Source organism: Pituophis catenifer, unplaced genomic scaffold (assembly GCF_029215685.1).
Source record: "Pituophis catenifer annectens isolate HBS135680 unplaced genomic scaffold, rPitCat1.0.hap2 SCAF_9, whole genome shotgun sequence".
NCBI classification, from domain to species: Eukaryota; Metazoa; Chordata; class Lepidosauria; order Squamata; family Colubridae; genus Pituophis; species Pituophis catenifer.
The window spans coordinates 18,068,588-18,089,684 of record NW_027256889.1 but is presented as its reverse complement, the minus strand read 5'-3'; the positions used below and the strand labels follow the sequence as shown (position 1 = coordinate 18,089,684).

At 46.4% G+C, this 21,097-nt stretch overlaps 1 protein-coding gene across 2 annotated transcripts; it reads right to left on the bottom strand.

The window, feature by feature from the left end:
• Positions 1-1,524: 1,524 nt before the first annotated feature.
• PAQR7 (progestin and adipoQ receptor family member 7) lies at positions 1,525-21,048 on the bottom strand. Of its 2 annotated transcripts, none has more exons than XM_070949928.1 (2): positions 20,938-21,048; positions 1,525-3,590 (listed from the first exon to the last, which is right to left on the bottom strand). In XM_070949928.1, exon 2 carries the CDS (start codon positions 3,570-3,572, stop codon positions 2,511-2,513), a length of 1,062 nt encoding a protein of 353 aa, XP_070806029.1. In that variant the 5' UTR covers positions 3,573-3,590; positions 20,938-21,048; the 3' UTR covers positions 1,525-2,510. The 2 variants fall into 2 exon arrangements, with proteins under 2 accessions (XP_070806029.1, XP_070806031.1); XM_070949930.1 differs by lacking the exon at positions 20,938-21,048 and adding an exon at positions 18,886-18,989.
• Between the last annotated feature and the right edge of the window lie 49 nt (positions 21,049-21,097).

Genomic DNA, 21,097 nt, shown 5'->3' with positions numbered 1-21,097 from the left:
TGGGGAATGCTAATGTAACTAATCGGTGTTTGGATCTCGACCAAGCAAAAAAACAGGGTGAAAGTGAGTTGGGGCAAAGCTAAATCCCACTGCATTCAGGGGAAGCCGGTCATGCGCTCCCATGCTTGTTTACACAGAAGTAGTAGGCCCCAGGGAATTTAGCACGGCTGAGTCCCTATCAGTATGTGTAGGACTGCAGCTGAAATAAACAGACCATCCAGAGCCAACCTCGTTATGAAGAGTCCCCAGGTTATTTCTCAACGGACTCCCTTTAGGGATTTTAATTTCGACCCTCCTGCTAAAAATAAGACATGTGTTTGGTAAATGGAAGATGCAACCTCATTCCGCTTAAGATGCGAAGATAGTGACACTCGTGTTAAAACTTATTTGCTTACTTACCAGTAAGCATGTATTGGGATTTGGAAGAGTCCAAAAGATGAGGAAGAACATACATGGTGTTCTTTGGCATAGGATCCCGGAGCAAAAGCCACAAACATAGACGGGGTTTTAAAAGAGGGTTGAAGATATACTCATAGAAGAGAAAGGCCCAATAAAACGATTCACAGAGTGCAATCTGGTTGGGAATCGTAGAGTTGGACGGGATCTCAAAGACCTTCAAATGCAGGGACTGTGGCGTGGTAGTATCATAAATGTTTGCCATGGGAGAAGGGCCGGTCTCAACCCTTGGCATTGCCATATTATAGCTGACAATGGAGCCTCATCTGGGTTAAAAAAACTAGAGGAATAGATCCAGTGGTGAAATTCAATGCTGATTGCCAGCAGTTTGTTGCCCGCATATGCACTTCGTACGGAAAAAGACGACTTCACTAGGTAGTAGAACAGCAAGGGATGTATGAACAGCTGTGCTGTGTGATTTAGCTTCGCTAGAAAGCAGGGTTCCCTGATTTCTAGCGAATATAAACCGCACAGCACAGCTGATCGTCGGAAATACCGGTTCGAATGAACCGGTAGCTTTTTTTTTTAATCACTACTGGTTCACCCGAATCAGTGCGAACCGGTAGCATTTCACCCCTGAATAGATCTCCAGGCTGTTAGATGAGCAGATAATTAAATTTGATAGAAGGAACCCATAGATAATTGGGGGAAGGGGGTCTCCAGAGCACTGTTTGAAGGTCTGTTAGCTCAACCCATCACAGTTGCATGGACTTCCTTCTGAAAATGCTAGCCATCAAAACCCATCTCTTCCTCTTTTTCAAGTCTTACTTCGACCGACAAGAGATGCAGCGTTGGCCCAGGTTCTCCTCTCCAAACCAATTTACTGCTGCATGAAAAACATCACAAGTAATATCATTCCCACATACGAAGTTTTGGATAGACAGATGCTCTTCTGAAGGCACATCCACCTGGCAGGTTTCCGCAAGGCCTGGCTCAGGGTAGACAAGCAGAAGTCCTAGATCAGTGTTTCTCAACCTTGGTAGCTTGAAGATGGGTGGACTTCAACTCCCAGAATCCCCCAGCCAGCGCTGCTGGCTGGGGGATTCTGGGAGTTGAAGTCCACCCATCTTCAAGCTTCCAAGGTTGAGAAACACTGTCCTAGATGGTTTGTTTCCCAAAACAAAGAAGGATGCTTTCGTCTGGATATTGCAGAAGGCAATCCGTGAAGGCACTAGTGCTGCATGACAAGTGCCCCGAAGGAGGGCACAGAATTGTGGGGCTGGGAGTGCAAAGGTGCTGGACAAAACAAAACAAAACAAAACAAAACTCCCCAAACCAGTGAAACCCAGAGCAAGAGCTATTTTCATTCAAAATATGGAGGCTAGGAAGTCCTCTCCTCCAGGGGAAGTGCTGGTTAAGTGCCATCTCTAATCTCTCTTCCGGAAGCTCTTCCACTACTTATAAAAAAGGAAGAGGCCTAAAGGATATAGTCAGGTATTTCTCTGTGCGGTTCAGGGCCGATAGGCTGACACTTGTTTTAATTGGCAGCAGTGAAAGAAACCACTCCACCCATTACTTCTCAAGCACTGCTGAAATGGAGGAAGTTTGGAGAAGCCTAGGGTGAATGTTGGGTTGCTCCATCTAGTTCTGATATTCAGAACCAGTTCCGGGCCTCGGGATCCTAAATCGATCCTTCTGGCCCAGGGTCCCTTTTGTGGATCTGGGAACTCTTATAATAATCAAGTGGATTCCTAAAAGCCCAAAGGCTGCCAGCTCTGATTCAGAAGGATGGAAGTAGCTTCTGAGAGGTATACCGACAACATGTTCTCCCTTCAATCGGAGACAGCAGAGTTATAGTACCACCCTCCAGGAAACAAAACGCGAATTCCTTTCCACGAAAGAGTTTGGTCACTTCCTTTGTGATGCAACTTCCCACTTATCATCTCAGTTGCCTGGACAGAGCAACCCGCAAGCAAGATCTCCAGTGCAAGAGGAGGGGAAGACCCCAGCAATAGCTACCTATCTTATTCAGTTTCCTAAACGACAGCAGGACAGACATTCCCAGAGCAAGAAGAAGCTGGCGGTAAATCCCCAGCAGCCGGCATCCCCTTAACTCAGTCCCGCTTCGGCCAGACTTTGTGTTTGACTTTGACCGTCATGTAGAGGGCGGTGAGGCCACAGCAAGCCATCACCACAAGGCACATGATGGAAAAAAAGGGAGCGAGGTCGCCATGCAGCTCAGCATAAATGTGCCGCCTAGTCCGGTAATCGACAAGCACCGCCTCTAACTGGATGAAGGTACAAAGTATGAGGAACATGTGGAAGAGCTGGTGGCCTTGTCCAACAAAGTGACACTTCCCGGGAAACCACTTCTCGGGGTAGGGGTAGGCGAAAAAAAAGGCTGCAACCAGGAAGCACAAAACGTGGCACTTATGGTAGGTAGCAGCCAAGTCACTTTTTCCAGAGATGGTGGAGGTGTAGATACGATGGAGCACAGGGCTAATGTCTAAAGCATAGGCTACCGCGGAGGGCATTTCCTGGCAGAGCCTGCCCTGCAGAGGGGAGAGGTGTGGGCATCGGTATTTGGCATAGCAGGAACCAGCACAGGACAACCAAGCCAACCCCACCGCGCCCAGAATGTAGAAACTGGAGATCCAGGCATGCCATTCTGGCTCAATGGCATAGTAATAATGCACCAAAGCGCTACTGTACTGGTAGGTGGCTACCCCTATGTAGTCCAAGAAGAAGAATGTGTAGTGGCAGAACTCAGATTTGGCTTGCAAGAGATGAGCCAAGGTGCTGAAGGTTGAGTAGATGATGGAGGACACAGCCACGATGCAGAAGGGCTGTGCGTGTGGGTCGCCCACAAAATCCACTATCTGGGAGAGTTGCCAGAACCGCCCCAGCAGCATGAAAGCCGCCAGCAGATGCGTCCAGACGTTGAGCGCTTCGTTGTGCTGCTGGAAGAGGGACAGGAAGTAGAAGGCCCAGCTCCGGTGGAGGGGTCGGTAGCCGGCGTGAATGTAAGGCTTCCGGAAAAGCTGGGGCACCTCCGAGGCTGCTACTGTGCAGGATGCCTGAGCAGGCAAGGACTTGGACAGAAGTTGAGGGATTTTGCACAAGTGCTGGAGGTTGATGAAGAGGTGGCTGAGTTTTTCGGATACAATCGTTGCCATGACAGGAAAGTGAGAGACCTTGAAGTGGGGAAAAAAAAGACATTCAGTGGGAGAACACAGCAAAGCCAGCGGGATTGATCTCGATCAGCATTCTAGGACAACGGAAGTGGCGGGCTAGCAGGCCATCGGGAGGAAGCAGATGTATACACCAACACCCCCCCACCCCCAACACACAAGCACAATTCGACAGGAACCTAAGACTGTGACCACCTGGTGCCTTTTCATCTGGAAATGAAGCTTTGCCGCTGAACGCAGCAGGACTTGCTTTTTAAGTAAACACACCCACTACTACGCTGTTTGGATACAAGCAAAACAGGAGTGCAAGGAAGAACAAAGTTCGAGGCGGTAAAATGGAACAAATGCTAAATGGTGTTATGGGCTTTCGGTTTTACCCCAAACAACCTGGAGCATTTGAAAGCAAGACTTGAAAAGTCAGAAATTGGAGGCTTAGTGGAGCAGCAGGCCAGGCAGTCCATATAACCTAATTGATCGCAAACCGTTCTTGATTCAGATTTGACAAAAACACTCCCATCCAGGCAGCCCTGTCTCAGTTTTCTAACTACCTTGTTTTCCCAAAAATAAGACGTCCCCTGATAATAAGACCAATCGGGCTTTTGAGCGAATGCGCTAAAATAAGCCTCTCCCCGAAAATAAACCCTCCCTGAAAATATTTAAACAGAGCTGGAAATCAGGTAAGACGGCAAGAGGAGCCCCAAAATAATAAGACCTCCCTGAAAATAAGGCCAAGCGCTTATTTCGGGGTTCAAAAAAATATAAGACAGGGTCTTATTTTCGGGGAAACACGGTAATTTTCTAGATAGTCCAAGAAGAATTAATTCTAATTCTAAAGTTTCTAAATTGTCAAATTGCATAACTCCAGATCAACCTAATCCAGGGGTCCCCAACCCTCAGTTTGTGGACCAGGACTGCTCTGTGGCATGCCAGAAACCAGGCCACGAAAACAAGTGAAGCCCCAGCCACAGGATGCCAGAAGCACGCAAACCCATGCCTCATGCCACACAAACCCTCCGATCCATGGAAAAACCTCTCTCCACAGAACCGGTTCCTGGTGCCCAAAAGGTTGGGGACCACTGATCTAACCCAGATACATAAGTAAGGGATGAGTAAATCAGGTGGGTGGATGTGCATGTACCCAATACAGGTAGTCCTCGACTTACGAAGCACAATTGAGCCCAACATTTTTGTTGTTGAGTGAGACATTTGTTAAGTGACATTTTGCTCCATTTTCCAACCTTTCTTCCCCCAGTTGTTAAGTGAATCACCGTGGTTGGTAAGTTAGTAACCTGGCTGTTAAGTGAATCTGGCTTTCCCATTGACTTTGCTTGTCAAAAAGTTGCTAAAGCTAATCACGTGACCTTGGGATTCAGCAACATTCGTAAGTATGGACCAGATTACCAAGCATCTGGATTTTGATCATACGATCATGGGGATGCTTACAATGGTCATAACTGTGAAAAACGTTCATAAGCCCCCCCTTTTTTTAGCGCTGTTCTAACTTTGAACAGTCACTGAGTGGACTGTTGTTAAGTTGAGGAATTACTTACAACCTTCCTGGATCACACATGATAAAATTCTGCTTGGGATACTGTTCAGCAGGGATGTCAAACTCAAGGCCCAGAGGTAGGGATCCAGCTCATGGGGTGCTTAAATATGGCCCGAGGGGCTGCCCTGGAAACAGAAAAGAACTGGCCCATGGTGCCTCTGCCAGGGAAAACGGAGCTTGGGAGGGCCTCCTGCAGCCCTCCCGAGCTCTGTTTTCCCTGGCAGAGGATTGCAGGAGGCCGTTGCAGGCAAAAACAGAACTCGAAAGCCCATTTTTGCAGGCAGAGCGCTCTGGCCACCACAGGTGCCCCCAACACAAGTGACATCAAGCTGGCCATGTCCCCTTGCCAAGCCCCCCCCCCATGCAGCCCTCCCGAGGTCAAACACAACCCTGATGCGGCCCTCAATGAAACCCCTGTTTGAAACCCGTAAAGGTAAAGATTCCCCTTGCATATATATGCTAGTCGTTCCCGACTCTAGGGGGCGGTGCTCATCTCTGTTTCAAAGCCGAAGAGCCAGCGCTGTTCGGACGTCTCCGTGGTCATGTGACTGGCATGACAACGCCAAAGGCGCACGGAACGCTGTTATCTTCCCCCCAAAGGTGGTCCCTATTTTTCTACTTGCATTTTTTTACGTGCTTTCGAAATGCTAGGTTGGCAGAAGCTGGGACAAGTAACAGGAGCTCACCCCGTTACGCAGCAGTAGGGATTCGAACCGCTGAACTGCCTACCTTTCGATCGACAAGCTCAGTGTCTTAACCACCGAGCCACCGCCTCCCTTGAAACCCCTGCTGTACAGCAATTGGAATGGAGATAAATAGGTTGGCTTGCCTAAAAAACCTACACGAATGAAAGATCATTCAGATCTGGAAAAAAACAAAAGGGCTCCTAACTTTATGGAGATGGAGAAAATTACCGGAGAAATGACAGGGGCTCAACTCAGGTGCTGCATTTGTGTGTCCACAGCGGGGGGGGGGGGGGAGAGAGAGAGAGAGAGAGAGGGAGAGGGAGAGGGAGAGAGAGAGGGAAGAGATCATCCTTCTGAAAAAAACTGCCTGCTGCAGCACATCTGCACCACCTAACAGCTGGTTTTGTGTTTTTGTTTTGTTTTTTTCCCCCTCCTCTAGGCTTGTTTTTCTCTCCTCGCCAGAAGACAAATGTGCAGGGCTAGCGGTCTAAGGGAGGCATCAGCGACAATGCACGTGATGGAGTCTTTCACCAGGCAGCAGTGAGACCGAATAAGCTTTTCAGCATCACGAGCGTGTGGCTGTGAGCCGTTTGACAGGCAGAGAATGCGAGGCGCCCGGCACGCCACTCAGGAGCAGCATGGCTGGGTAGAAGAATTCGTTCCACGAATCTTCTCTTTAACTGCTGTACAAGAAGGATAGGAGCCTGGATAGCTCTGCAGACAAGGCACTGTCATTTAACACCAGCTGTCTGCAATTAAAGTAAGTTCGAATCTCGCCAGGCTCAAGGTTGACTCAGCCTTCCATCCTTTCTAAGGTAGGTGAAATGAGGACCCAGATTGTGGGGGCAATAAGCTGACTTTGTATAAAATATACAAAAGTATGAAGGCTATTGCTTAACGCACTGTAAGCCGCCCTGAGTCTCCGGAGAAGGGCGACCATATAAATCAAATTTTAAAAAAAGAAAGAAAGGAAAAAAAAAAGAAGCCTGTCTAAACCTCCAGAAGATTTTTTTTTTTAAATCCCTCAGTTTATAAATGATTGACAGGCATCATATTTATTCTGGCAGCTTTGTCCTCTTGCACCACACAAGTAGCAGATTGGTTACTTCCTCAAATGTCTTCTTCAGTCAGGCTGCACTTTCTGGATGGGAAAGGAGCTGGGTCAGGATTACTTCTCACTATCTGTCAGAGCAGTGGTGAAATCCAATTTTTTTTACTACCGGTTCTGTGGGCGTGGCTTGGTGGGCGTGGCAGGAGAAGGATACTGCAAAATCCCCATTCTCACCCCACTCCTGGGGAAAGGATATTGCAACATCCCCATTCCCACCTCACTCTGGGGCCAGCCAGAGGTGGTATTTGCCGGTTCTCCAAACTACTCAAAATTTCCACTACCGGTTCTCCAATCTGCTCAAAATTTCCGCTACTGGTTCTCCAAACTGCTCAAAATTTCCGCTACCAGTTCTCCAGAACCTGTCAGAACCTCCTCAATTTCACCCCTGTGTCAGAGGCCAAAATCCGACTTGAAATTTTACTCCCAAGAATCAGATGGGTGTTTTTGATGGCATCAGGCAAATAACAATCGCCTTCTCTGCATCGCTTCTCCCCAATCAGATGTCCTCCAGATGTGTTGGACTCCCAACTCCCACCAACGCTAAGTACAGGTGATGGACTTGGCAGTCAGACACATCTGGAAACACTTGTGGGGGAGGAAAGGCTGCCTGGATTGACCACATGAAGATCTTGTAAGGAAGGGTAAAAAGCACAAGCTGTGTTCACGCAATTATGCTTGACCTCACTCAGGGCCTCAAGAGGACCACTTTAGAGCAAAGATACAGGAGTAAAGTTCTCCACAACTCTAATGGCGGCTTCCACACAATTGGGAGGTGGGTAGGAATAATCCAATGTCATAATCTCCATCTTTTTTCATTCCTTTCTTACAGATAGCAATAGCGCTTAAACTTATATACCGCCTCACAGTGCTTTTACAGCCCTCTCTAAGCAGTTTACAGCCTATTCTCCCAGCAATCTGGGTCCTCATTTTACCCACCTCGGAAGGATGGAAGGCTGAGTCAACCTTGAGCCTGGTGAGATTTGATTTGCTAAATTGCAGGCAGGCAGCAGGTAGCAGAAGTAGCCTGCAGTACAGTGGTGGGTTTCAAATTTTTTTACTACCGGTTCTGTGGGCATGGCTTGGGGTGTGTGGCATTGCTTGGTTGGGCATGGCTTGGTGGGTGTGGCAGGGGAAGGATACTGTAAAATCTCCATTCCCACCCCACTCCAGGGGAAGTTTACTGCAAAATCCCTATTTCCTCCCGATCAGCTCGGGAGTCAGAGAATAGATGGGGGCGGGGCCAGTCAGCATTTTTACTACCGGTTCTTCGAACTACTCAAAATTCCCGCTACTGGTTCTCCAGAACTGGTCAGAACCTGCTGAATTCCACCTCTGCTGCAGTGCTGCTGCATTCTAACCACTGCGCCACCGTGGCTCTTGATTTTATCTGTTTTACTTCTGTAAATAAATGAATAATAATATTAACAATGCTCATCTGTTTTAAGAACGTAGTCTTCGTCTCCCATAAGAAAGCATCCTCATGTAACCTTCAACCTTCCATTAGTTGGGGAGAGGATGATCGAGATTATGGTGTTGCCTTCATTAATAATACCCTTGCTAACTAACCACTTTGGGTGGCCAGAAAGAGAGGAATTCTTTCTTTTGGTGTGCAGAAATATCTAGGCGACTTCGCCATATTTGGTGCAGAGTAACTGCCATAAAAGGCCCTAGGATTTTCAAAGGATATCTTGATTTATTTCCGTGGGACACGGCTTGTTATTTGTTTTATTAGGTGTGTAGGATGTATTCACTTTCTGTTTGAGTTCTATGCAAGCGTATCTTGTAAGAGGCAAGCAACGAAAGTCAAAATGCCAATTGTGACCTTGTCGCTTTTTAATGCCCGTTGTGCACAGGGGCAGAGCTTAGATTGCAAGGTGTAAAGAGGGCGGAATATGACCTAGAAGATGGAGATATATGCAGGAACAGTTTCCTGGCACAAAGGTCTGAAGCACATTTTAAGTCCACAAGGAAATAACATTTTGAAGAAGCTCAGGCAGAGCATTTCCTAATTCACTGAAGTAAAAAGCTGCAGCATAATCGGGCTTGCAAAATTCTGTTATTATGGCCAATCTCAATAAAAGTAGTTTTGGCCCTCCTGGGGAGCGGGCTTGATTTTCTGCTCTGGTCTACTAGTAGAAGGACAGAGGGGCAGCATCTATATCCTTTTTCATTCCTTTCTTGCAGATGCCTTTGCCTGTATCTGCTTTTCTTCCCTAAGTAAACTTAATAAGAGCAACACTGTACAAATCAGGAAAATGAGCTAGGAACAAGATAAAGTGGGCTAGGGAAACAACTGAGTTGGTCAAAAGGATTAGGAAAGCTGGGGTTTTGGGGTTTTTTTGAAAAAAATATTCTTAAGAACATATGTGTGAATTGCAGCATAATGGCAAACACGTGGCCACAAATGGGTATGTCTAGTTTAATGAAAAGAAGGACTAGGGGAGACATGATAGCAATGTTCCAATATCTCAGGGGCTGCCACAAAGAAGAGGGAGTCAAGCTATTCTCCAAAGCACCTGAGGGTAGGACAAGAAGCAATGGATGGAAACTAATCAAGGAGAGAAGCAATTTAGAACAAAGGAGAAATTTCCTGACAGTGAGAACAATTAATCAGTGGAACAATTTGCCTGCAGAAGTTGCGAATGCTCCAACACTGGAAGTTTTTAAGAAGAGATTGGATAACCATTTGTCTGAAGTGGTGTAGGGTTTCCTGCCTAAGCAGGGGGTTGGACTAGAAGACCTCCAAGGTCCCTTCCAACTCTGTTATTCTATTTCTATTTTTAAATAGAACTATTGCACTACTACTGCTCTACTATTAATCTTCTCATCGTTCCCACCACCCATCTCCTTCCACTTATGACTCCATGACTGTAACTTTGTTGCTTGTATCCTTACGATTTATATTGATATTGTTTCCTGATTGCTTATTTGTATCCTATGACTATCATTAAGTGTTGTACCTTATGATTCTTGATGAACGTATCTTTTCTTTTATGTACACTGAGAGCGTATGCACCAAAGACAAATTCCTTGTGTGTCCAATCACACTTGGCCAATAAAAAATTCTATTCTACTATTCTATTATTTCTATTTCTAAATGCACTCTCCACTGGGCCAAGGCTGTCTGATATCCAGTAAGGCTTCTACTAACTTGCATATTTGATGTGGCGTCTTGTAGCTAATGTGGGCTTTTCCCCTAACATTATCAGGCTACGAACAATGTGTGTTGAGAGGGAGGTTCTAAGTGCTGGATAAGTATGATAAGGAGGGTGAAAGCCCATGGAGGGGGGAGGGGGGGTTGGAATCTCTCCACCTAATGCACATTAGCAAAACCCCAAACAGCAGAATCACAACACAGAGCTTTGGAAGCAAGATATCCGTTTCTGGATTCCAAGACCTAAAGATTAGTCCCTGGCTTGGTGACACACAGGAAAAGAAGGATACGCTGACCGTCTTCATGTAGCACACTCAACCTGGCTACACGTAGTCCTCGACCACAACTGAGCCCAAAATTTCTGTGGCTAAGCAAGACAGGTGTTAAATGAATTTTGCCTCATTTGGTCTTGCCATAGTTGTTAAGTGAATCATAACAACTGTTTTAATAACACTGTTGTTAAGTGAAGCAGGCTTCCCCGTGGACTTTGCTTGTCAGAAGGTCGCAACAAAGGGATCATGTGACCTGCAACCGACCTAAATACATGCCACTTGCCAAGCATTCAAATTTTGATTGTGTAATTATGGGATGCTGCAATGGTGGAAAGCGGGGGTGAAATCCAGCAGGTTCTGACAGGTTCCGGAGAACCGGTAGTGGAAATTGTGAGTAGTTCAGAGAACCGGCAAATACCACCTCTGGCTGGCCCCAGAGTAGGGTTAGAATGGAGATTTTGCAATATCCTTCCCCTGGAATGGGGTGGGAATGGGGATTTTGCAGTATCCTTCCCCTGGAGTGGGGAGGGAATGGAGATTTTGCAGTATCTTTCCCCTGCCACGCCCACCAAGCCACGCCCACAGAACCGGTAAAAAAATTTGGATTTCACCACTGGTGGAAAGTGTTTAAAAATGGTCATAAGTTGCTTTTTTCAATGCCTTTGTAACTTCAAATGGTTACTAAACAAATGGTTGTAAGGCGAGGACTACCTGTACTTAAGGAACTGTTTTTCAGCTTTATATACAGCATGGCATTTCCAACCAAACAGGATGGATTCATGGAACACTGCAAACCAATTAAAAAGAAGCCATGATTAAAACTAACCAAGTTTAACATGCTGTGTGAATGCAGCCTCTAGGGTTAACACAGGCCAGGGCAAGAGGGTCCATGAACAGAATAACAGAGCTGAAATGGACCTTGGAGGTCTTCTAATCCAACTCCCTGCACAAACAGGAAACCCTATACCGGGTGTCTGCAACCTGCGGCTCTGGAGCTACATGCGGCTCTTTGGGCCCTCTGCTGTGGCTCCCTGTTGGATGATCCCACCACTGGCTGGCCCCACCCCTCACCCTCCCCTCCCAGTCACTCCTCGCCTGGCCTAAGAAGGTAAGGGTGACAGCGGGGGATGGAGAAGCGGCTGGGGCAGAGACAGTGAGATACAGGGGGGGGGGGAGAGAGAGACATAGAGAGATAGAGAGAGAGAGAGAGAGAGAGGAGGGGGGAGGGAGAGAGATGTCAAAGGGGTTTTGTGGTTCCTGTTGTTTTTTAGGAACCGGTTCTCTGCCCTAATGACCGGCTGGGTAGGCGTGGCTAGGGGGTGTCATGTGACTGGTGAAAAATGAGTGACGTCAAGTTGGCCATGCCCACCGAGATTTTGTGGCTCCCAGTGTTTTCTTTTCTGTGGGAAATGGGTCCAAATGGCTCTTTGAGTGTTTAAGGTTGCAGACCCCTGTCCTATACCATTTCAGACCCAATGGTAATCCAATCACTTCTTTAAAAATTCCAGTGCTGGAGCACCCAGAACTTCTAGAGGCAAGTTGTTCCACTGATTAATTGTTCTGTCAGGAAATTTCTCCTTAATTCTAAGTTGGTACTTTCCTTAATTAGCTTCCATCCATTGCTTTTTTGTTCTTCTTCAGGTCCTTTGGAGAATAGGCTTTCTTTCTTTCTCCCTCTTAGATATTAGAATACTGCTATCATGTCACCCATAGTCTTTATTTTCATTAAGCTGGACGTACCCAATTCCTGCAACTGGTCTTCATATGTTTTAGCTTCAGCCCCCTAATCTTTTTTGCTGCTGTCCTCTGCCCTCTTTCCAGAGTCCCAACATTTTTTTATTTACATCATGGTGACCAAAACTGGATGCAATATTCCAAGTGTGGTTTTACCAAGTGATTATAACGTGGTATTAACACTTCATGTGATCTTGAGTCTATCTCTCTGGCATCACCGAACATCCGATCATCACTGAACAATTTTTCAAGATGATTCGAAAAATGGCAACCAGAGACCTATAAAAACCCCTCGTTTTATAAAATGAAGGAAAACCCAACCACAAAATCCATCTGGGTGGGCTCAGGTGTATGAATCTCTCTTGTAAAGCGCCAGGGAAATCAAAGGGACTCGAGACTGATGATGTGTTTGACCCCTCCCTTGGGCACAGCTTGGTCATCTCCTACCCCTCTTCTCTAGCCTCCTTTTCGAATTCAGTACAGTTGAGTGGTACTTAGAAAGTAGGACGAGAACAAATGGTCAACGGCTAACAAAAATCTCTGCATGCATTTCATTCATTTTAAAACTTCTTTTTCCTTTTCTGTTCTCCAACACCACTCAATAAGAGTTAGGTAAATAGAAATTGCACTGTTCTGCCCCAGCTACGGACCCCAAAAAACGCAGCACACACAAAGTCTGTACAAACCTTAGTTTGCTAAATTAAATCAGTCTTTTTCAAATAAAGGCTGTTAATTAACTTTCTTAACAGCCTACAAGAATCCAAAGAATAAGAGTTAGGTAAATAGAAATTGCACTGTTCTGCCCCAGCTACGGACCCCAAAAAACGCAGCACACACAAAGTCTGTACAAACCTTAGTTTGCTAAATTAAATCAGTCTTTTTCAAATAAAGGCTGTTAATTAACTTTCTTAACAGCCTACAAGAATCCAAAGAATAAATAATCGTAATCTTAGTGTGGTTGGCAGAAAGCCCAGAAGCAATTTGCAGGAAACTGATAAGAGAACTAAGATCTGGACGTGAAGGAGAGTGAACGAAGTTATTCCCTGCAAATTGCCTCAGTCGTCGTCCTTCCTTAAATAGGCTAAGGGAGTGGCCAATTAGCCCCAACCCTTACTCTCGAGGAGACTTCCTCCTGAGGAACCACTCCTGCCTTTTGGCAGCTCTGCGCACCCGTGCATCGAGAAGAGGCTTCTCCTCTTCTTCCTCTTCACTTATGGGAGCTTCTGGAGATTCTGAAGGTCCTGGCTGAATCCCCACCTCTGGCACCACATCTTCTCCAGCCTCCTCACTGTCCAACTCAAGTGCCAGCTGCACAGGCTGCTGGTGCAGCACCACACCAGCCTCCTCGCTGTCGGAATCAGCTACTAGCTGCACAGGCCACTGATGGGCCACAACATGCATTCAGATTTTATCTCAAAGTGATGGTGCTCAAACCTGCTTGCCTTCTGTACAGAATCCTACACAGCAACAGAATGTGGGATAAAGGTTTATATGAGCATATCAGGAATCACTCATGAAAAGGTCCAAGGAAGTATTTTGCATGGTCCCTACTACACAAAAGGTAGCAAGGTTTACTGTTTCAGTTTGGAGGAGTTTATTCATATGGCAGCTGAAAAACAGAACCTCCATCATCAGAAATAGGATATCTGCACCTTGACACCCGAGTGGATGTTGTTGAAAAATCGTGAAATATACTTTGGGTTTCTACTATTTGTCCAACAACCCACACCAACAAACTTCGTGATGATTTAATAGCCAACAGATGGGACAGGATATCTTAAGTGTTTCGAATGTAAAATTAGCTGCAGGAAAGATCTCCGAAGGAAGTCGTAATTTTTGACAAAAAATAAAAATATTTTGCAGATGAAATAATTAGAGCGTTTTTTAAAAATAAAAAATTTTAAAAAAAATCCCTGGCTTTGATTTCTCTTTGAACAATACCACACTCAGCCTTAGTCTCCCTGGAAATGTCGCCCCTGCGCCTTACAGTTTCAAAGGCAGCTTTTCATCTCCTGCCAGAGATGGCTAATTCAGTGCTCAGGCCAATGCTTCATCTGACTGAGATCGCTTCATGAAATAACAGAGACGATCTTGCAACACTTTAAAGGGGAAAAAAAACACACACACCCAAAGTCTACTCTGAATCCAGCAAGCGCAGCCAAAAGGAAATTCACTGGGTGTTTGGTGAAGCCAGATTAAAATCCATAGCCGGGATCGGGATCTTTTGTGGACGAAGGGTGTATGTGCTTTATTTTGTTTTGTTTATATACAACCCATCTCGCTATCGAGTGGCTCAGGGTGTGTGAGTGTCCTTTTATTTCATTTTTTTTTAAATCTGGTTTCCTGGGGATCCACTGGCTGGATCTGGTGTTGCAATGAGATTATTTGAGAGTCGAGAACTCAGTTTTCTGGGTGGGTTTAAACAGGTCCCAACAAATCCATTTTGGGTCCCCCCCTCAAGCAAGAAAACCTATGCACTGAAAATCAGTGAATGTGTAGTTGTATATTTTCTGCACAGTTAATGGTGCCTTCTGGTTATTATAAAAACCAGTTAACCAGGTCTGGTCAATTCTCTGGTTTTGCCCTACAGAGCAGTGAGGTGGGGGTGGTGAAATCCTCCCCCCCTTTTTTTTTTTTAATGAAGAAAGCATGCCCGTTCTTTGCTTCACACACTCAGAAAAAGACACAGCATGTACTGTATTCTGCATAATTCCTCCCTCGGATTCTTCCAAAATTCACCTTCCTTCCTTCTTTCTTGGTACACTGGAAAAAACTGGTCAAAGCCGATCAGCATCAGTTACGCCCATGCAGGTCAGACTTTAACCTGGTTGAGAAGGACTCGGCAGATACAATTGCCGTTCGTGCTAAGACTTTATTAGCGTTACCTCCTGCTTTGACTTTTTGTCTGACCGGACCTGCTTAAGATAACAACCGGAGGGCACTATTAGCAATGCAACAAACGTTCAAGCTTCTTGTAGCAAACCAAGCACCTTTCCCTACTTTATGACCCCATTTTCTGCACAAAAGCTGAATATCTAGGGGCCAGGCGTGTCCTGGGAACACAACCAAGGGTTGACTCGGAGAGCTGTGGTCCTCACACATCCAGAAGGTGCCTGGGCCATCAATGCTGATATATGGGGCCTGGCCTCTCCCATCATCTGCTATTTGTTCCTTTCGACTTGGGATCTTTCTTGATCTATAGCCAGCATCTCAGCAAGTGACTTCAGGTGGCATACATCGTAAAACATAAGAGCAATTAAAACAGTAGCAAACGAATATACTCTGCGCCAGGGGTGGGCTTCAAAAATGTTAGCAAGGGGTTCTCTGCCCTGTTCCTGGGTGGGCGTGGCCTAGTCAGCCTCCTGCACCAGGCCGGGGTGTGTGTGCTTTTTTGCCCTCCCCAGGCTCCAGAGGCTTTTCTTGAGCCTCCGGGAGGGCGAAAATTGCCTCCCCAGGCTCTGGAGGCTTTCTGGACCTCCCGAACTTCCGGAAGGCCCATTTTTTGCCCTCTCCGAGCCTCCATGAGCGCCCTGCACTTACCTGCACCCAAAATGGGCCCCGTGGGGGCTCCTGGGAGGGGTGAGGCAGGCGGGGCCAGCCAGGAGTGAGATTTGGGGGTTCTCCGAACTGCACAGAATCTTAGCTAGAGGAACCCCTGCGAACCCTCAGCAGCCCACCCCTGCTCTGCACCAAGTAAAACTGTTACTATGGATGGTCATACAGCCAAGAAATGGGGCCCCAGGCCTGGGCACACAAAGAAGAGGCTCCATGATGTTGTGAAAGGTGAGCAGGCTAGGGGTCATGCTGATATCTGAAGGGAGAAGGCTCCCCGAGGACAGAACTATGGCACAGAAGGCGCCTCTCCTAGTTCCTGCCAGCCAACATTCCTTGGCTGATGGGGACCTGCAACTGGCCCAACCTGCCTGACCAAACTGGGCAGGCAGAAATGACAAGAAGATGGATCTTCCGGTAATCCAAGCCCAAACCACGAAGGGCTCTAAAGGTGACAGCCTCTCGGTATAAAACAGGGACAGCAATATCTTTTAGACATGAAAAGCCAGATCACCACAGATTTGCCTGCTTGCCTGCCTGTATTTGTTCAATCAGCAACCTCCTAACAAAACAGCTATAATGAAAGAAACTAGCCAGAAGAAGTTTGGGGTGGGGGGGAAAGGAGTTGATTCATAATGTCCCATTCTAAACAAGGGAGCTAAAAGACCAACAATATAGCCACATATTTGCACAAGCCTTAATTCGTTCCCATGATCCTAATCACATTTATTTATTTATTTTAATTTGAACACAGCCCGACTCTCAAAGACCTCTCGGGCACTTCCCAAGAAACATGAAACACTACAAAACAAGAAAAGAACCAGCAAAGATCTTCAAAGACTATTACTGTCGGTCTGAATTGAAGTAATGGGGTAAAATAGTCAAAGCCAGATTGGCTCAGACCTGCAGCCTTATGAGGGCAGCTGCTTTGGGGTCAAATCTTACATGCTCCAGACAGAATATTCAAAGACCAAGGCCACCGAAAGTTCTGTTAAAGCTCATCTGGGAAAAGCCAACCTTGTTATATAGACCAGTGGTTGTTAATTAACATCATGCATCTCACTGAAAGGCTCAGAAACAGTTCAGGCGAGCCACAAGGTAAAGAATTGAAACTCAAATCAACTCTCGAAAGCTGCTGTAAAGGATAACATAATAACGGGATGCTTAAACATGAATGTATATCCGGAGGAAAATGAACATCTACCTACCTACCTACCTACCTACCTACCTACCTACCTACCTACCTACCTACCTAATCTTGTATCCTAGCAAAGGTGACTCTAGGCAGCTTGCAGACATTGAATAGAATGCAGCGTAAAACATTAAAACAATAACTAAAGATCTTAAATTTTAAAAGTTGGTTAAAATAAAACTAAGCAGGAGGGAGAGGGGGGGAGCAAAGTGCACACAGGGAGCAGGTGAGGTGTTTTCTACTCCATCAACCACCTCCAACGTGCCACATCCCCATTGGGGCCACAGACCAGTTGGTATAGCCATAACTTTAAGGCCTTTCGGAAAGCCAAAAGGATGGGATGGGTCAGATCTACTGCAGAGAGCAGGAGCTATGGCAGCAAAGGCACTTCTGGATCCCATCGGCTGAGATTCCTTGGCTGACCTGGTCTGCACTGCAGCATGCCCCTTCTACCTGCACAGGTGGGGCAGGCTAATCCCACTGAAGAACCAGTTTCTCAGATTTCTGCCAGGTTCTTTGATCACAGTGATAGGTGGAAGGCAAAGATGCAAGGACTTGAGAATCAGTGGTACAATCTGTACAAACTTTGTCCGAAGGTGGGAAAATACATTTAAATATAATCCTTTTCTTCATCCTTGAACTTGGTTTGAGCATGCTACATTCTGTCCTACACATGAAGAACTAGTATATAAAGAAGAAAACACACTATATTCTGTCCTACTCATGGAGAAGTAGAATATTAAGAAGAAAGTGTTAGTTTAGTGCTTTGAAAAGTGCAGTGGATAAGATTTTTTTAAAATCTACATCAAGGGTCTCCAACCTTGGCAACTTTAAGACTTGTGGACTTCAACTCTGGGAGTTGAAGTCCACAAGTTTTAAAGTTGCCAAGGTTGGAGACCCCTGATCTACACCGTATTTTCTATGATGTTATGTTATATTCTACCCACAGGTGATTATTCTGTATCACTAATAATCAATTCGTTGGGAGACCAATCTTGAGTTTCCTTTCTGAAATTCTTTGGGATTCTCTAGCCTCTTCTCAACAATGCAGTATAATAACTGGATTCTACACCCGCCTTAGCCATAAAATCTGGCTGGGGGACTTTGGGTGAGTCCTTCTCAGCCCAATCCACCTCACAGAGTTGTTGTTATGGAAAATGGGAGGGAGGAAAGAAGATTAGGTATGTTTGCTGTTTTGAGTCATTTGTAAAACTAATAAGGGATCAAAAATAAATAATAAAATGAATAATATTAAAGCATATTTTTCTTTTGGTTTCTTGCATGACGTCCTTTCCCAACCAACAAGAGCCTTTCCCAGATAAGCTGAATTTTGACTCCCATTGCTTCCACCCAGGGGTGAAATCCAAAATTTTTCCCTACCGGTTCTGTGGGCATGGCTTGGTGGGCATGGCAGAGGAAGGATATTGCAAAATCTCCATTCCCTCCCCTCCTGCGTGAAGGATATTGCAAAATCTCAATTTCCACCCCACTCTGGGGCCAGCCAAAGGTGGTATTTGCCGGTTCTCTGAACTACTCAAAATTTCCGCTACCGGTTCTCCAGAACCTGTTAGAACCTGCTGGATTTCACCCCTGCTTCCACCCTCAAATGTTGTTTTTCTCTGAGGGGCCAATTTAATATCTTCCTGTCAGCCTCATCAACCCCTCTCTAAAGCTCCACTGGCAAGTTGGAAAGCCGCAGTCCTAGCCCATCTGAGGAGGTGGGTTTAGGTAGAAGATAGATTTAAATCCCAGAAACCGTAGAGCAGAAAAGTCTTGTTTTATAAAACTGAACCCACTGGAGCAAAAAAATGGGGCGATCCCTTTAACTAACTAAAAAGCAAGCACATCCAGAACCCAAGTCAGCAGATTCGCCCAGTCTCGTGCTATACCATGTCACTGACAATGGAACAGCTTTCTGCTTTTTGAAAAATAATCCTCCCTGTGCCATTTCTATTACTATTAGAGGGGGAAAAAAAGAGTATTATTGTTATTATGGCTGGTCACCCAATCAGTCAGATGTCTAGATTCGATTTGGCATTTTTACCCACCTTTGGAGGAAGCTCTCCTGGGATAGGCGAGTGCTGTTCTTTGAAGGTGTTCAAGGTATATTATTATTATTATTTATTGGTAGTAGTATCATACGCAGAAGGTGAAGGAGAAGCATCAGCTGCAGCTTCCTTGTTCTTCTTTCATAGTTTCAAGAGCCACCCAAGTTTATATGGCAGCAGGCAGATTTAAGTGCCACTCGATTAATTAAAAAAATATATCACCACTAACACAGTAGCACCTTTTTCAAAACAGGCAGGCTAGCTCTGAAGAGTACCACACCCAGTTACATAACTCAACGTGGTGGAAAGGAGGGGTGTGTCTGTGTGTGTTTGGATATTTCCTTAGAAGCAATTCAAGATATTTGTGCACAAACTTAAAAAGGCCCTGCCCCTTCTCTTCTGGTTTTAATATACATGCTTTGGGGATTTTCAAGCGGCATTAACAAGCCACTGACATTTTTCCTAATCGTAGTTTGTTTTTCTTTTCTTTGGTGTCTCCAGTTTAAATCAGCTTTCTCCAAGCCTTCCCAGTATTACAGCTGCCAGAATGTCCAGCCAACAAAGGGTGGAAGAGTTGTCAACCCACACTTTTCCCCACATCCAAAAGTTACCAAGTGAGGAAGACCAAGAAAGGGATCCTTTTCTCCCCACTCTTTTCATAGTTGAGAAGCCCAGGCTGCTCCCAGAGAGACTTCAAAAGTCATGGAGCCTGGATAGCTCAGCAGACTAATGCATTGTAATTTAACTCCAGCTGTCTGCAATTAGTAAGTTTGAATCTTGCCAGGCTCAAGGTTGACTCAGCCTTCCATCCTTTTTAAGGTAGGTAAATTGAGGACCCAGTTTGTGGGGGCAATAAGTGACTTTGTATAAATATACAAAAGTATGAAGGCTATTGCTTAACGCATTGTAAGCCGCCCTGAGTCTCCGGAGAAGGGTGGCATATAAATCAAATTTAAAAAAAAAAATTGTACACAAACAGGCTAAGGCTAAACCACACAATAACTTAGACCAGGTTGTCTCCAACCTTGGCAACTTTAAGCCTGGTGGACTTCAACTCCCAGAAATCCCCAGCCAGCAAAGCTGGCTGGGGAATTCTGGGAGTTGAAGTCCAGCAGGCTTAAAGTTGCCAAGGTTGGAGACAACCTGGCTTAGACAAGGTGTGAAACAGGCTGATGGTTTAAGTCCCAGAAAGCCAGGCAGAGCAACCTTCTCCACAAGCTGTTTTCAAGAGTTCAAACCCCCTCACACCCAACGGGCTCGGAGCAAAGAAACAGCAGCACCCACCCAGAATAAACTTGTCCTGGTCTGAGCCAAAACTCCTCTCTTGGAACAAAGGTTAAGGTATCAGCAGGACGCTTAGCTGCCCCCCAGGAATGCTGAACTGTAGCTGTGCCACCCGCGTTTATTGACCATGGCAAGGCTGGCGCTGAGGGTAACAGACCTTATAGCCCAGCACCGCCCGGAGGGCAGGAGTTTTGACAAGCTTGCAACAGACGGGCGAAAGTTCCGACGCCCCAAAAGTGGCAAGCAGACAATGCTGCTTTCCTAATTCAGGGTGATTCCCAAGTAAGCCCTGCCGAACCCCCCTGGACGGGGAGCTGCAAAGGAAGGGGAAACGGCACTCGCTTTTTTTCTGTTTTGTTTGTACATCCCTCCTTCGAGAGAAGCTGCCCCTTGACTTCTTCCGAGGCGGAATTGTTAAGCAGAAGTTGGTCTCGCCTCGGAGTGGAAAGCAGAACACCCCCACCCCCCCCAAAACGACACACCCGTCCTCGCCTCGGTTCACCCCGCAAGCTAAACTCCAAGCGGCTCGCCTCTGGACCCGCCCGGCTGGAATCCTTCAGAGTTTAGTTTGCACGAGGACGCGGCGCCAAGACCGACTGCAAACGCGCGTTAGGCGCCCGGGCATCGTCTAAAGATGAGCAAGTCGCTCGCCTCCTTCTCCGCCAAGCCCGGGAGGCTTGCAGCGTCCCAGTTTTCCCCTCCTCCAGATGCGCCCCCTCCCCGTTTTGTTTTGTTCCCCCCCCCCCCGCTCCTTTTCTTTTGACTGACCTCCTCCTGGCTTCTTCCCGAGGATGCTGGTCGGAAACCCGAAAGGCTGCGAAAAGCACAAAAGCAGCCACGGGAGAAGGGCCCCGGTCTCGCAGGGCAAGGCCGCCTCTCTGCGGCAAGAGAGCCGCCTCTCCCTGGGAGACCCGCCTCGCCTGTTTTT